This window comes from Halyomorpha halys, unplaced genomic scaffold (assembly GCF_000696795.3).
Source record: "Halyomorpha halys isolate HHAL.00 unplaced genomic scaffold, Hhal_1.1 Scaffold433.1, whole genome shotgun sequence".
NCBI lineage: Eukaryota > Metazoa > Arthropoda > Insecta > Hemiptera > Pentatomidae > Halyomorpha > Halyomorpha halys.
In genome coordinates, this window is record NW_027115152.1 from 509,053 (window position 1) to 526,691 (window position 17,639).

The following is a 17,639-nucleotide window of genomic DNA, read 5'->3' on the forward strand; positions in this document are numbered from 1 at the left end:
TGTGGTAAAAAAAGAACAAATAGTTTATAACTATTTAATGTCCGACGTTTCACTCCACTTTGCAGGGCTTCATCAGGGCTAAAAAGATAAAAAAAATTACTAGTTATAAACTATTTGTTCTTTTTTTACCACAACCCTGACCATCTTCTTATATATAATACATTTATGTTACTTCTCTTATTACCGGAAATATATTTTCAACCTGAGAAAATATTTCTCTTTAAATTAATTATCAAATTCTTTCCTCTCTTATTTGTCTGTTTTTTTTTATTATTTCTAACAATGAGAGATGAATAATTATTTCAAATAAACAAAATCCAAGGTAATTTAGAAGGAAGCCACTTTGAAGCTCTCTCAACCTATTTCATTGATTATTAGACATTAATTAAAGACTATTTAATTTTACAATGGAATAATAAGTTTAATCAAAATTTTTGGTGTAGTTTTTGAAAAAATGGTAAAATATATGATATAAAGTGGTACTTATGGTAAGCCAATTTTAGTGAAAAATTGTCTGTAACATTCCAGGCATGTAATTTGTTTAGTAAACACTTTTTCATTTTTGAGCTAGGCTGTTCACTCACACTCTGACCATTTTGCGATACTTGGCTATTTGTATTTGGGATCTTAAAACGTGTATTTCTGTTGAAAACTGGAATTTGGAAGTTTCCATGATTGCAATATTTCCCTTTACTCTATCTTTCATATACAGGTAGATGGGATTAGAAATTGTCACAAATTCCGAAACAATTAACCTAATTTTTTTTTTATTAATAAATCTTATTGAAATCAGTTTAAGTCAAATGATCGATTCTTACGCTTGATTGTGAAAATATCTTTAAAATAAGATTGTCGATGCTGTGTAAACTATCATGTATTGGTAATAAACTATGTCCTACTGCATCGTATTTTCCCTGCCACTCGGCATTGTAAACTGAGAATCTGAAAATTATGAAAATTTATTATTATTTTTTATTATAATATTGGTTTTAATTGCTATTATTTTATTTGGATGTAACCTTATAGCTCTTGAATCAATATCCTTTGTAGAAAATGAAAATGTTTGATCTATTTTTGTGTTGAAACTTGCTATTATTCGTTTACTGGATTTTACAATTTTCTTTTTACTTAATAATGTCAACTTAATGATTGATTCGAATGGTTCTTGTTCTATCCCTTCACCGCTGAGAGATTGTATAGCATTGATTGTTACCATCAGCCTGCAAACAAATTATAGACTAATGTAATTGTATTGTAAAAAATATCATATTATAATGTAATTATATTTAAGTAGTATTATTATGTAATCATATTTTAAAAAATCTCATTACATATGTTAAAAAAGAATTAAATCTGTACCGCTACAACCCATGAAGGGTCATGGGTGCAGTACTGTTACTAGACCAATTATTGTGCAAGGAGGTGATTTGGTCAGAATCACACTTGACCACCAGATTTTTAGCCAATTATGGGTACCCACTTTATGAGGCTGGATGGACCCCGGAGGGTTCCAGCACTAAATTTAATTTGAGGGCAAAAACTTTTTCCAAAAAAACCATTACTGTTATTAATTGTCTATAATTTAAACAGACATTTTTTTCATTTTTCTATGGAATTAATAAAGAATAAGGATTTTGTTTTAAAAATTAATTGTCTATGTATGCATGCATAATTAAGAATAAGGATTTTATTTTAAAAATTAATTGTTTATCTATGCATACAAAATTAAAATAATTCCATGAAAAATATACACAAAAAAAAAATTAAGTTTTTTTAAGGATATTGAAAAACTTGGCATATGTAATGTCTTTTTTGTAGTTTCACACTACAGTAGCATGTTTACTTTTTGTTACCCCATTAATCCCCATGAGTTTAAAGGTCAAGATTTGCTTTAGTAAGAATAAAAACTTTCTCTTTTGTATGTTAGTGATCTTTTAGTGTAAATAATTTAGTTCTGATGATAAGGTAAATTCTAAAACTAGTAAACTTTGAAAACAAATTTTTTTTTCTTTGATTTTTAACAGTAAGAGGGAACTAGTTAACTGGGGCTCTACTTTATTTACACTGTAAGAATATTTTTATATCCGTACACATGGTGAGAATATTTAAAATATAATATGTTTACATGAACAAAACATAGATATGTTTGTTGAATGTACTCAGTTTTTTTTGTAAAATTTCATTATTAATAATAATGAAATTTTATCACAAGCTCTTAATCGAATACTCTGAATGCTAAGTAAAGACGTTTATTAATTTTTCTTTGCACAATCATGTTATTTACTGTTTCTGAAGAGAGTTGATATTCAAGGAAACATCCAGAGTCCCGGCCGGTTCTTCGGTCCAAGTCAGAATTGTTACCATATCAGGTCCTTTTTTTATATTCAGTGGCCTTAAAGCTTCTTCGGTGTACAAAGCTAAATCTAGTCCGTAAAGCTTAGCAATTCTTTCAGCTTCTTTTATTTTGGAGTTCTGAAAGAAGAATGTTATAATAAAAAATTGAGTTCAATGTTTTTATAAAGAATACTTTTTTATCCTTAATAAACCTTTCCGTCATCTGTTGGTTCCCATTTACTCCGTGGTCTATCCGATACGCTAAGGGCTGGTGGATATTCCTTAGACATAATCATATTAGGTTGTTGCGTGTCACAATGAGCCTTATTTAACAAATATACAAATTTTATAAGGTGTGATGTACATATTTCATAAGATGATATGGATCATTCTCACCGACAGGGGCCTAAGTTAATCATTTATGATTTTAGAGCAGGGAAAATTTTTAAATTGTTATCTAAAAAGTTGAATTTTTTTTTGGTTGTAAAATATTTCTTTTATATTTAAAATGAATCAAATTGACTAATATTTTATTAATCTGACCTATCCCAACTTCTATATTTAGAACCTGTGCAAATATTTGTTTTATATTTAAAATGAATCAAATTGACTAATATTTTATTAATCTGACCTATCTCAACTTCTATATTTAGAACCTGTGCAAATATTTGTTTCATATTTAAAATTAATCAAATCGACTAATATTTTATTAATCTGACATATCTCAACTTCAATATTTAGAACCGGTTCAAATATTTAAAACCAGTTTTCTTACATAAATCAGAGTATTTCTCCAATGTTCAAAACTGATTTTAATGAAATCATGATCCTGTCCTATTTTTTTTTTCTGAATTTTTATTGCTAAAACTTTTTATTTTTGTTTTTGCCATTTTTTTTTTTTTTTGTACTATCCTCAAATGCCCCAAACAGTGATTAACCTCTCGACCTAGTCCAGCTGGGGCCTGTTTCAGAATGGAGCCTAATAGTATTAGTTCATAAATACAAGTATACAAACTACAACCATCTTCTAGTTCACATACGGTCAGTCATCTATACATAATACAATAGTTTCCTTTTCCTAATACCTATTCAGAGAAATATAGGACAGAAGGATGACCTACTCGTAGCTTCTTTGTTTTTTTATTAATTTTCCTCAAATATAAAATATTTATTGTTAGTATGTTCATTGCGTTTGAATTAAAGTATTCAACAGAGTTTCCCCATTATTTTTTTTTTTTTTTTCAGCTTGACAGAACTTCTTTTACATTTTTAGATATTATAATTCAAAACTGCCTCTTTCTGTGAGAGTGACCCATATACAAATTTTGTATGCATGTTATTAAAATTATTTACCAAATCTGGTGAAGACAGAGATTTAAGAGTCCCTTTTGGTATCGTGAGTGTTGTCATTAAAGGTTGTTTGTTTTCAATTTTATTTTTACACTTACTGAACAAATCATCTTGCGATACACTATTAGATTCCAGAACTGAATGTGGCTTATCTATCATTTCATATGAATTAAGTCAAACATATAATTTGAATACAAAATAAATTTAAGAACAAATAAGACTGTAAAGTACTTATACCATTTCGTTTGAGTGGGGTCAAGAGTAAATCTTGACTAATACAGTTGTCTTTATAAAATTTTTGAAATAGATCTTTTTTATTACTGGAATCGGCTTTTTTCCATTTGTGCTTATTTTTTACTTTCTTTGGACTCTCGTTGATTGTAGGCAATTTTTTTATTTGGTTCATGATATCTGAATGCGTAACTCCTGTAATAAGTAAAAATAAATTGTTTATTAATTTTCAAAAATACTAGTACGCACTATCTTGCTATATCCTTTTATTTAGCAATTTCAGGACAAGACAGGGTCCAGGAAACTGTAGGGAGACACGGCACAGTGCAGTTTAGAAACTGTAAACAGGGAAATCGAAATGGGTTATGATGACAATAATTTATAATTGGATGAAAGGAAGTTTATTGACAATTAGACGATGATAATGAATATAATAACTTATGATAATAAGGGTAATTTATAATATACCAATGAGAACCATATCAGAGTAAATAAATTGGTATCCCTAATTATTTAATTATTTTTTATGAAGATTATATTACATAATAGCTTTTAATACTCATAACACTAATTTGTAAGTTTAGAAGCACTGATTTCTTTTCGGTATCTGGAGAGGATTTTTTGTAGGATGGTAGATTAGATTTAGATAATAATGAAGATTTGTTTGTGTTCGATAGGTTATGATATAATTTTGTAAAACCTTTGCATTTTTAAGAAGATGAATATTAGTTAGATTGGGGTCACAATGTAGGGCATTAGTGATAACAATTGTAGTTCATGGGGTTGGATATTCAGATATTTGCTGGTTCCCAAGAATTAATTTTAGTTATATATTATAGGTTTGTTTAGTTTCTATTTACTATTTGAAATAATTTTCATCAGTATTCTGCATCAGAGTCCTACAAAGTATATTAAAAATAATGAAACAAATTATTTGACATGTTGAAATCAATCATTGCAAAAAAAGAAAGTAAAAAATGGAAAATAAAAGAGCAAACTAAGTAAATCAAACATGACAACAAAACCTCCTAATTACATTTTTCATCTTATATTAAGTTCTGGGTGAAACTTGAAGTTTAATGCGTTTATTATCTTTTTTGTTTTTAAAATTGCCAACACTAATAGTAAATGCATCAAACTTAAAGATTCATTTAAAGCTTTACTTCAGATAGAAAATTTTGTCAGGAGGTTTTGATATATAAGTAGGTTCTAATAAAGTAATTAAAAATATATAAAAATAAAAAAATTCTGCTAATAGCAGTATTATTCTCATATGGCTGAGGAAGTGTTCTGTTTTTGCAAATCTTAGGAAGTTCTATATGACTTTTTATGGCATTGGTATGAGATTTTGTTGATAAACATGCTTTTTTCTTACTAAAAAAGATTTAAATTTTTAAGAAGACTATTCTCACTAAACCTTATTAATTCACATTGGAAATCTTCCAGTTGTGTAAACCTAAATTTTTAAATATATCATATTTTTAATTGATAAAGAATTATCGAGGCAAAACATTGCTTTATGCAAAACAAGAATTAAGAATATTTTAATAAATTGTTATTTTAAATGTATTCATAAATAAAATTCATTACTTCTCTTTTTAATATCTTACAGTTCCAAATAAAGTTTATTATATTTTAGTTGTCATTAAAATTGATTGTATTACTTAATCCTCTTACCTGGTTGGACAGGAGCTGGTTTGCTGGACCAGGGCACTGTTTCTCCATCGTATGTAAGTATACTCGAATGCCTTCCTATTTCGCTTTCTTCACCATTTTCATTAATAATGGTATGTCCAAAACTATTGATAGAAAATTCGAATATTTTAATCCATAGTTTCGAGTATGCTAACTAGACTAATTTACTAACGGTTTTATTTTACCTTGATATCCTCCGCACTGTGTAAGTAGACTGAAATGACCCTAATTGATCATTCGTTAAGCATTCAAATTCATTGCTTTTTTTTCCACAGCATTTTCGGAAAAAAATTATGAGACAGCTACACCAGGTCATTATCTGTCGGAACATGTATGTTTTATTATTATTATAAATAAAGTTAATACTAATTAATTAAATTACTTTTGGATAAATGATCATAACGGTTATTTTATATTAATCAGGATTTTTATTTATTTATTTTTTAATGCAGAATATCCTACTTTTTCTTCTTCAAATGTTCTTATTAGAAGGTTTTAAAAATTTTTTATTACTGAATTTACCTAGGTGAATAGCCCACATTGAGTAGATGAGACAGGTGTTAACAACTTTGATAGTAGCAGCTGCAAGCTTAATGTTGTGCCCTCTTCAATACTGGCTCTCCCCACCACCTTTTAAAGTTAGAGCAGTACACTTTATCTATAACATGGCAGGAAACGAAGGACAAAAAGTGATTAGAAAATATCATACAATTTTATGCAGCACAATCTCTCCCCCGTTCCTTTATAATTTTGATACTACATTTATTTATTCATCATTAATTTTATTTTTAGTATTTACCCAACTTATATATGTATGTGTATGTATATACACATATATATATAATGTTTTATGTTTATAAAATTTATGTATATGTGTATGTACCTAATACCTAAATTGATACGAAGATGACTAATTATAAAATATATGAATTCTTTTATTTAGTGATTCATTGAGGTGTATAATATTATTCATTTTCTTTTTTTAATACATCATTTTCTTATATTATTTATTTTTATTTATATTACAATTTGTAAAAAATTATCTGATGTATGTTTATGTTCTGAATTCATTTTCATTTAGAAATATTGTCATAATATTATATCTTAATCTGATCCTGTATTTAAAATTTATTAAATTAGTTATTTTTTAAATGTTAGCTAATCGTTGAAGTTATGAATAGATGTTATTGTATGATACTTTTAGGAAAAACAAATATTTTTTCTTTGAAGGATGTTTTCAATACTCTAGTTTTTCTTCTTAACCACATGGGTCTGTAGGCTTTGATATATAGTGGGTTGGTAACTATAATTATCTCTTGTACTACATTTCAAATCCATTGTAAGAAGGAATTGAGGAAAGGGATACACCTGAAAACTGAAAGTTGAATTGAGCTTGCTGTCTGATGATATTTCATATGTTTGTAGTCAGAATATTAGTAGTTCTCAGTTAAGTCTGGGTTTGTCTATGTCAACCACCTTTGTGGCCGTCCTGTCGGTACAGTTCTGGAGGCTGTCAAAAAATTATATATTGATCGTTAGTTCGAATGTCATTTTTATGTGGTCCGTCTTTGCTCTCTGAAGTGAAGTATGTCTCACTATATTTTTCTAAATCTAAAACTTCTTCTAAATAATGTTGGTGTAATGAACCAGCTTCTATGGATAAAGTTAAATTAATTAGTCACAATATAAAAATTCACTAGGTTGAACACATCTCTCACACACTACTACTGCTGCTGACATGCAATCACCATAGTTCATTATGGGAGACTCGAGACTACTACCATGCATAAACATTAATGATTTGTGCAGCACATTAATAGTGGCTAGGAATATGCCGACAGACATGTCTATTTTTATTTCTCTCTAAAGTCTTGTCAACTAGAATTAACAATAATACTTATTCCAACTGTTAAGAACCAAAAAAAAACTATCCTATACTATTGACCTCATCACCCTGCGTTTATCAATCCATCTGTTAGATACACGATCTCAACCATTACTTCCCATAGCTTCCTTTGAAAAATCATTTATTATCCAAGCTAACTCATTTTAGAATTCCTTACCCCCATATCCATTTGTAAAGCTTCATTTAAACACAGTAGTTATATCTTCATTTCCTTGATTAGAAATCTCTTATACTTTTAAATATTAAATATCTATGCAAGCTTACATAAATATGTACTTTTTTTATTATTTTATTTTATTTTTTTATTTCAATTTATTATTTCATTAATATAGTTATTATTTTTTTATTTAATTTTGTTTAGCTTCACATAATGTAACTTGACAAATGCTGTTCACATTTTCCTCCTTGTTATTCTGGGAGAACTAAGTGTCCCAGAATAAAAATTGATTTTTGATTACACTAAAAAATTAGGATGGTCTATAATTTTGTCAGAGTGTATTTAGTACTACCTCTAGATTAAAATAATAATAATTATAATAACTTATTTGTATTTTATATTTATTTTTAGAAGAATAGAAAAATAAAATGGCTGGACGGGGTAGAGGCCGAGGGAGACAGGCCCTTTCCTTTAATGTTGAGGCACTGGGTATCATGCATGGAGAAGCCCTGCCTGGACCATGCCTCCAGCCACCACCGGCTTACCCCCTCCTAGAGCACCACCCAGCACCTCTCGTCCTAACCCCAGCCTCCGTCATACAAGTGGCCTACAAAGTAGACCTCTTAAATTATTTTTCGAAAGAAGCGAAGGTTGTGAATTACCCTTGGGACTATTTCCCTAGTGAGCTGAAGCCAGGGGTTAAGAAGAGGAAGGCTAATCCGGATGAAGCTGTACCTAGTACTTCCAAGAAATCAGCTTTGAAAGCTACCAATATTGACCAATTGTTAGTATTTGTTATTATTTATGCTATTGTATTTTAATTATTATTTTGGGCCACCTGTAGTTCAGTGGTTAAGACACAGTCTTACCAATTTGATGTCTATTAGCGGTGCTGGTTTGAATCTGGCCTAGGGTGGTTGACTTTTTTCATTGAGTGGCGGTCCCATAAAATGAAAAACTTTGACCCCCAACCATGGTTAGGCAGTATAGGACTCCAATGGGAGTCTTGGTCGGGAAAAAAAAAATTGTTAATTATTATTTGTTGTGGTTATCTAGCATAACTGCCTATGGGGACTAATAGACAATCACATTTACAGGGCATAGTCAGGGCTGTGATCAAGAAGAAAAGCATAGTTTCATCGATTTATTTAATGCCTACATTTCGACCCACAATGTAGATCTTCATTAGGGCTAAAATAAAAAGATAGAAAGGAAATACAGTCAACAATGTAAAAGTTAGAGTCAATATTATTGAAAAAATGTATTAATATAATTAAATAAAGAGATATAATAACTGGCACAGTAATTAATTTAAAATTTAAATCTGTACCGCTACAACCCATGAAGGGTCAGGGGTGCAGTACTTTGTAAAGAAGTAATGTTACTAGACCAAAGGTTGTGCAAGGAGGTGATTTGGTCAGCATCACTCTCGACTGCCAGATTTTTACCCAATTAAAGGTTCCCAATTTAAGAGGCTGGGCCAAGTTGAACCAACCAGGTTGGTTCAACCTTTCTTCTCAGCCCTGCAAAGTGGGGCGAAACATTGGACATTAAAATAATTTTAAACTATTTCTTCTTTTTTTGACTGCAACCCTGACCATCTTCTTATAATTAAATTTTTACGGTAAACTATATATACATACAGATATATAATATAAAAGATTTTACAATACGATAAAGTTTCAATTATAAATCACTCCAAAAGTGACCTTTAAATTAAGGAAAAGAAAAAATGCAAGATAAAACAATAATGAAAAAAAGAGTTAGAACCTGAAGATGTACTGACAGTCCGAAACATTTGAAGAAATATTTTACTTAATATAAAATAATTAAAGATAAAAAGTTGAAGAAAGAAGGCTGATAAATCTCCCAAAAAGGCAACAATAAAAAAGTATAAAATATTATAAATTGTCTTCGAATAAGAAAAGTACTAAACCAATTTAAAATGTAAGTAATTTTGTTAATTTTACCAAATTTTGAACATATGTTTGAAGTTTGATTCTGCAAGTTATACTATAATGTGTAATTGAATTTTTAATAATTAAAATTGGTGCAATATTTTTGCTTTTAAAATGAACTTCTTAATACATAATCTTTTCACTTTTTTGAGATTGGTTTTATTGTTTAAATAAAATAATTTATATCCTAGTCAAGTCTCAGAAAGTTTGATATTTTTTTTGTTTTATTAATTTTTATATGTATAGAACATATTCTTATGTTCATCTAAATAACTTTTTAATAATATTATTCATATTTATATCTGATTAATAGTTATTTCTATCACCCAGCTATGTGTCATTTAGATTTATATATGTATTTAGTTGACTCTGGTAATACTACTTACTAGGTGTGTAAAAATCTTTTCTTTTTTTTCTGACATGTTTCATTTCTTTTTAGACTTGCCAATCTTGAAAAGAATGAAACAACTCAGGTAAAAGTTGAAGTTGATGAAAATGAGGAAGAGAAAGAAAAGGCTGATGACGAAGAAGAAGAATTAATAGATACTGATGAGGAAATGGATGACGGCACTGATTATAATCAAAATTATTTTGATAATGGAGAAGGATATATTGATGATGACGATGATATGGACGATGGTCCAATTTATTGATTATATGTTCCTTTAATTTTATGTAATTTTTGTACATATTCATCATGTATATATGTAAAAATATAATTAATTTAAAACTTGTTTTGTTTTTTATGAAATAATGAAGTAACTATTTTTCTATTTAAATATGAGAAAAAAGTTTTAATTTTAAGTTAATTTATTTCATGCCCATTATACTTGCTCTGTGATACTTGGATAATGCTGCACGTGTTGAATGCTTAGACCGGCTATCATAAATCTGAGGGTAATTAAATGAGTTAGTGGACGAAGGGGTTTTGTTACAAATAGTAAATTTTCAGAAAAAAAACGATCCATTTTTTTTTAATCGGAGCTTGTTATGTTTTGAAGAGTACATAGCCCCTTCTACATCTAGTTATCTCAGCTATTAATTGGATTTTGAGGTTAGAGTACCTCACACTAGCTTGATAGGCACCTATCCCCTTCATCCACACTTGTTACCATTCAGGTTATAGTGGATAGTGGAACCTACATATAATGAAAACCTCAATATACTGAGTTTTTTAAATTCCCTTGATCTAGCCATAGCATTTAATGAGAAATATACCTGCATATAATTGGAGCATGTAAACATACCCTCACATAACAAGTTTAAAAATCTCTTGGAAAACATAGTTTATTTTTTGGCAAAGGTGATAAAAATAAACTCTTAGTTTTCAGGATTAATTATCTTGAGTGAAAATACAAATTATGGACCTCAAAACAAGAACAAATTTCACATAAAGGTATGTTCATAAACACTTTGTTTTAGAGATATTCATCTCTAAATATTTTCATTGTTATGAATTATTTAGGTTATTATAAACTAATTGATATGAATTCCAATTGCTTTAATGATGAAATTTAAGAATTAAAATTTATATTAAATATTGTTCAAAGTGATTACCGTGAGCATTGAGACAGGCTTGGCATCTTTGTTCTGTAAAAGCTGTGGCACAAGTTTCAATTATCCTTTGTAAAATAATAAAGCCATCGACTGGGCTTGCAGAGACATTTTTGTACTGTCATTCCTGAAAAAAAAATCTAGTGGAGTCAGATCTGAAAAATGTGACAGTAACACTCAGTCAGTGGCGCTAGGCCACTTGTACCGTGGAAGAAAGATGTCGAGAAAAATGCCTGCATCAATGTTCAAGGTAATTTCTTTGAACATTTAATATGAATGTGAATGTTTAAATTTCATTAATAAAGTAGTTCAAACTCACAGTAATTTATTTTCATTGGACATCTATTTCTGTTATATAGTTAGTTAATAAATCTCCAATAGGTTTATTAAGTGCTATCCTAGATAATGATATTAACGAACCAAATATAATAGTTTATTATCAGGCACATTCTTTCTGAATAAAAATATCCTCAAGTTGTTGGATTGAAATTAAAAAACTAAGCTAAAACAAATAACTTCACATCAGTGTTTCAAGGATGTCATTAATTCTATAAACATGTATTATGCATTTTAGAAAATATATATTTCTTTTTCTGACTCACTTGTACCACATATGACAATTCTGTATGCAGGTAATCATGACCAGGCAGGTTTTGAAAAAGTGCATTTAGGTTATTTGTTGGGTTCATGTCCAAGAAGGTGAATCTTTTCTTATTTATACATTTTAAAAATTGAACTAATAAATAGACTTTTTCTTTTTTCTGTAACTCAATGTCTTTATTCACACCTGTCAATCAATGTTACTGACAATGGCACGAGAGCCATGAGCAAGAATTAATGAATAAAGAATTGAATTAGTAATTTTTCTTTTAACATTACCTACCCCAAAACAGATAGATAGATAGGAGATGGGGAGAAGGAGTGTTTCAGTTATAAAAAGAACACTTTCTATTAATTTTATAAACTATCAAAATTGGTATTTCATTAAGTTACTAAAAAAATATGTAAAAATAATTTTAAGTTTTGTTTTTTTTAAATCAAAATAAACTAAGTCAGAAAGTTTTATAAAAAAAAAAGTAATAATATAAAGATATTGAAAAATGTGTTTGCAGTCTCAAAACAGGTCATTAGGTGGTTTCTTCTTCTAGAGGTTCTAAATTAAAAATAATGTCTCTTTTTTCATTGTAAGTATAACTAGTATGCAGAAATTTCTGAAAATTGAATTTCACTCAAATATATATATATATATATATAAAGAAAATCCATTGTTTTCTTCATCTAATGATTAATATATTTTGGACATAAACAAATCCCCAATATATTTTTTCAGGAGGTCGGGCCTAAATTAATTAATGCCTAATTTTTGAAAATATTTCTCAGCTTCTGTAGAATGCAGTTCTTAAATAATCATATTTTCTGACAAACACTAGGGAGAATAATCACTAATATGTTTATTTATTCACATATTATTTTAAGAAGTAAATTGTAGATCAGCAAGTCGGACAAAATTACTATAGATTAATATAATAAGTGGACCAAATTTTGAATGTTACTTGATGAAGTTTGAGATTTTTTTAGTAACACTGAAAATTACTTTGTGCTGGCTTAAGAGAACACTGTCAATTTGTAGCTGTTAATTTTCCTAGTGCTAATACTTTTTTTTTTATTATTGTTTCCTAATTATAATAATGATGGTCAATGGAAAGATTAGTTCCTGAGATTTCATTGGTTTTTTTTAAAAAAATGATTACACTAAATTATTTAAGAAACATTTAGTTTCTTTAAAAGATTTTTTAAAATGAATATATACCCTTTATATTTTTCTATTCGTAATTTTTACACATCTATTTAAGAATTATTTAATTTAGCTCTCTTCTTTCTAAAAAAGCAATAATAATAAATTGTAAAATGTTAAAATAATAGTTTTTTCAAACTACTGTTTTCAGGCATAATTTATATATTCATACAAATTTATATATATTCAATGTCAAACAAATTTGAGTGAATTCTTTGGACCTTTTAAAGAAATATCTCAAAACAAATAATTGGCTAGTAAGAAGTTGTTAGTCTTTAGTTGTTCCTGCATTAATAAATAGTTTTAAAGATACAAACATTTCATAAAAAACAAACATATTTATGTCCAACCCTCCAATTCTCTCTTAATGGTTTTAAATTTTTCATAATAACACTAATTTATAAGTAGTTGTTTAATAAGAATCAAATTTTTACAATCTAATATTTATTAGATCTTTTGGAACAATGCAGCATACTTTTAGAAAGTTGGAATCATTTTTATACTTCAAATAAGTATCTACCTAATCCTTATAATTTAATAAGTAAATTAGAGCATACAGAATGTACATTTAAACAAGCATAAATAAATACAACCGTTAAATTTTCTCTCTGATTAATATAAATCGATAAAGAAAATTGAACTAGAAATTTTAAGGAATGTTAAAAGTTCAACACAATGCCTATAGATAGCAGCACAAATCAAGAAAGGTAGAAATAAACAGTTCAAATTAGCACCGCTAGAGGCCAGCACCATCCAGACAACTATTTCCGAAGTCCAAAAATGTACCACGGAAAATTTTATTTCGTATTAGGAAAGTAGGAACCGGCAGGAGCTCAAGAAATTAGTCAGGTCCTGCACTCGTCAAAAATCATGTTGGAACAGACTTGAAATAAATTTGTTCCAACACGACTTTTGACTATTGTCTAACATAGACCTGGTCAGTTGAGCTCCTGCGGGTTCCTACTTTCCTAATACTAAGTAAAATTTTTCTTGGTACTTTCGTGATTTCGGAAATAGTTGTCTGGATGGTGCTGACCTCTTGCGGCTTTAATTTGAACTATTGTTCCATACGATTATTGATTTGTGCTGCTATCTATAGGCAATCAGTTAAACTTGCTACACTATTCAGAATTTGTAATTCATCCTTTTTCACTGTAGTTTAATAAATCTGAGTCAAGATGAAATACAATTTAACGATGATGCTTATTTAATTGTAGATTTCCATTTCATAACTCAGTAAACATTGGAGAATAAGTATTGTGATGTAAAATAAAAACGTATTATTATTTGAAGTATTAAAATATTCCACTTTTATGTTGAAAGGAATATGGTCCGGGTACGGTCAAAAAAACTTAAATAGTAGAATTATACTATTTTTTGACCGCACCCGGACCATATTCCTTTCATCTTTACACACAGTCAATCAATAATCTTCCAGAATTCCACTTTTATGTGTGCTACATATTGTTCCAACAGATATATTTGGTATAAAAAATATTTAATACCAATGAATATGAACACAGTATGAATTTAATAACTACTTGTAATTCAGTTTTATTTTGAAAAATTGTAAACCACTAATGCAGAATAGGAGAAGCTGGGCATCAAAGTGTTTTTGTAAAGGAATATTTGTATCCTGAGATTTAATAATGAAGAAATACATTAGCAATGGCTTTTGACAAAGCAATAACAGAAATTAGTGAATATAAAAACAATTACTTTAATTACGCCTAACAAGGGTTGTTTGAAAAAAATTAGTGATTTAGTTCCTCAAATGATTTCCATCCAGTATTTCTCAGTTCATTGGTGTGACAAGACAAATTATATTTAAAGATGCCATGGATTAGCTGGCCAGTTAATTTTACTTTAATTCATGTCTCCCATCCTCTCCAAATATCAGATATGTAAGTTTTAAAAAAATCAACAATATATGGATATTATATCTGAGAATATTAATAAGAGAGAGTTCTTCACAGCACCACAGAACAGGCCTCCATGATTATCCATACTTTTGGATCGAAATATCAGCATGCCTAATCAAAATGAATGCTTCTTGTACATTTTACTCAAATATAAATAGAACAGTCTATTAATTGTCATGAACAAAGGTAAATTAATATGTATACTCTTAGGTTTTTAATTATTCCTCCAAAAATATAGCAATTAAGTAAAAGATGAGCCAATGTCCATTTCATTCCTATTAACACAAAGCTGTTGCAGTACAGATAAGTAGTTAAATAGTTAACAACTATTTAATTGCTAACATTTCATGCCCCCCCTTTTTTTTACTAAAGGTAGCTTTACCAAACCTTTTAATTAATAGTCATTTATATATATATATAAAATATTTTCATTTCGTTATGAATGAATTCATTTTGAATTTCAACTGAATCAATTTAAATTGGAAAGAACATCTTTACAATTTTCAATTTCAAATTAAACTCCTGCAGAAATTACTTTAGTAACACATTTATGAATTTCAGTTACTCGCACTCATATTTCTTGTTTGAAAATCATAAAAACAATTATTACATCCTTAAGTTCACAAGCTACTTACTTCAGCTTTTTTTTTTAACTTAATTTAAATCTCATACCTTACCTTGCCAGCCCAAATGAACTCTTCCTAGGTGTTATTTCCTTGAACTTAGGCATATGATTCTGTGAAATAGTTCTGGGATAATTTAATTGATCAAAAGAAACAACTTACAAATTCCTTAATCTATACAATGATAGAATCACTACTTAAAAACTTATCATTGATGGTGATTTATCATTTATAATATATTTGTGATTATATGGCGATGTATCAAGCAAATGTTTTTCTCAGCAACAATTTAAATTAAAAATCATCAATAATGAAGCAATCTCTCTGTCAATTCTGTTTTCCACAATTCTTGAATTTTTCAAATGAGAGCCTGCTAAACCATGAACCATAGTTCACATTAATACTAAAAAAAAATAGAATAATTGCTTATAATTTAACTTAGCAAATGTTAATTTAATTTGTTATAAACAGCTGGAAATTACAGGGCATGTACTGAGACCCATAGGAATCCATTATTGAATGTAAATTAGTCACGTTGTTAATTAATTTAAATATTAAAATACAAAAGTTCCACAAATTTTCTTTATTAATATTTTAAAATATTCAACATTGTTTTTATATGTTTAATTTGTAAACAAATTCATGAATAGCTGGCTGATAATAAAAAATGCCATACCCACATATATCAAAAGGTGAGAAAAAATGATACATAAATCAATTGCACAGTAACCAAAATATTGTAGTAACATACAATTATATTACATATTTTCCATACCTATTTCAAGCTCGCAGCAGGACTTAGCATTAAGCATTATTGATGTAGCCCGTTTTCTTTTTTTTTAAATGAATTTATGTTACTTCCAAAATTAACTGCTCATATCGATTTATATGATCCTCAAATAGTGACCACTTGATAAATTAATAAAAACAATTGTATTAACGACACTTACCATTCAATAGGACTTAAGGTTAAAGTTGACCACCACAAGAACCAAACATTAAATTAATTTATTTTATAAAATTTTTGATGAATACACTTTTCCTGTAGATTTTAAAAATATTTTACCACTTTTCTTATCCTTGTTGCTATTTAAAATTGATAAACTCCTGACTTGAGTGGGAGTGGTTGACAGTGACTGACTGGGAATCCCTGATTTATTGATCTGGTCAGATAACCATTTTAACTCTTCGGAATGTTAAGGGTCCTCCACCAGATTTTGTTTAGTCTAACTTTAATAACCTTAAGGTTACTACCTACTTAACTCCTTTAAATAATATAGTTAAATAAAACATTTGAAATTATTTTTTATGACTAACTTGATATAATGGAATATACAATAAGCATTAAGCCCATTAACTAAAATGCACTCTTTCTTTTTACAGATTTCTAAAGGAGTTGAATATATTTTGATCAACCACACAAGGAAACCTAATTATTTAAAATTAGGGTTAAGGTTGTCTAAATTAATAATAATCCAATAATTTTTAATAATAAATTTTATTAACACTGTAAATAAAGAACAATAAAAGGAAAATTTATAACAAGACAAATTAATTGCATAATAAAACCTAAATAGAAGAAAAAATAATCCGTAGGAAGCATTATCTTGATTTATGTTGCTGTAAGGATAGAAATCAATATAATCAGTAAATCATTGGAAAAAAAATAAAATTATATAACTGATATAAATAAAGTAAACATTTGTAATTACTTAGTTTAAAAGCATGAATAATAACATTCCTGTCCCACAATGAAAGCCCCATACATCTATTTCTTTTAAGATAAACAAATAAAAATAAAATAGACAGATCCACGGTATTACAGTGTAAATCTGCCCTCTAAAAATTGTTCGATAGCTCGCAGACCCCTTAAATAAAAAAATTGCAGACGAATTAAACAATTATGTATTCAGAAAATATTGTATATTATATAATTAAATTGAAATAATAATTTTAATGAGATGGATACAAGTGATTTCCCGGAACTACTTAAATGTTAGACATTTAATTTGGCCAGTGCAATTCACATGTCATTTATGGGGATTCTATATACATACATATAGAGATTTTGTTTCAATAGTAAATAGTGTAGGACAACTGACTCGCACTTATTC

At 28.3% G+C, this 17,639-nt stretch overlaps 2 protein-coding genes across 12 annotated transcripts in view; one reads left to right on the top strand and one right to left on the bottom strand.

Annotated features, from left to right (window-relative positions):
- Positions 1-10,365, top strand: part of Polr3G (RNA polymerase III subunit G) — a 14,210-nt gene extending 3,845 nt beyond the window's left edge. For 2 of the 3 annotated variants that reach the window (XM_014423627.3, XM_014423628.3), the window contains exons 2-3: positions 8,085-8,457; positions 10,071-10,365. In XM_014423627.3, coding sequence (XP_014279113.1) covers positions 8,102-8,457; positions 10,071-10,284 — 570 coding nt within the window. In that variant the 5' untranslated portion in view covers positions 8,085-8,101 and the 3' untranslated portion in view covers positions 10,285-10,365. Of the gene's footprint in view, positions 1-5,604; positions 5,646-8,084; positions 8,458-10,070 lie in introns of those variants that run through there. The other variant, XM_067052244.1, reaches the window with a different exon arrangement.
- LOC106682645 (uncharacterized) overlaps positions 1-16,947 on the bottom strand; it is an 18,562-nt gene extending 1,615 nt beyond the window's left edge. The window contains exons 1-12 of one of the 9 annotated variants that reach the window (XM_067052242.1): positions 16,476-16,493; positions 15,580-15,638; positions 11,189-11,312; positions 6,133-6,268; positions 5,796-5,929; positions 5,593-5,714; positions 3,922-4,110; positions 3,688-3,836; positions 2,547-2,657; positions 2,285-2,472; positions 1,020-1,220; positions 819-942 (exon numbers count right to left, since the gene is read on the bottom strand). In XM_067052242.1, coding sequence (XP_066908343.1) covers positions 819-942; positions 1,020-1,220; positions 2,285-2,472; positions 2,547-2,657; positions 3,688-3,836; positions 3,922-4,110; positions 5,593-5,714; positions 5,796-5,926 — 1,215 coding nt within the window. In that variant the 5' untranslated portion in view covers positions 5,927-5,929; positions 6,133-6,268; positions 11,189-11,312; positions 15,580-15,638; positions 16,476-16,493. Of the gene's footprint in view, positions 1-818; positions 943-1,019; positions 1,221-2,284; positions 2,473-2,546; positions 2,658-3,687; positions 3,837-3,921; positions 4,111-5,592; positions 5,715-5,795; positions 5,930-6,132; positions 6,382-11,188; positions 11,313-11,787; positions 11,985-15,574; positions 16,144-16,475 lie in introns of those variants that run through there. The other 8 variants (XM_067052243.1, XM_014423612.3, XM_014423613.2 and 5 more) reach the window with 8 other exon arrangements.
- Positions 16,948-17,639: the final 692 nt, after the last annotated feature.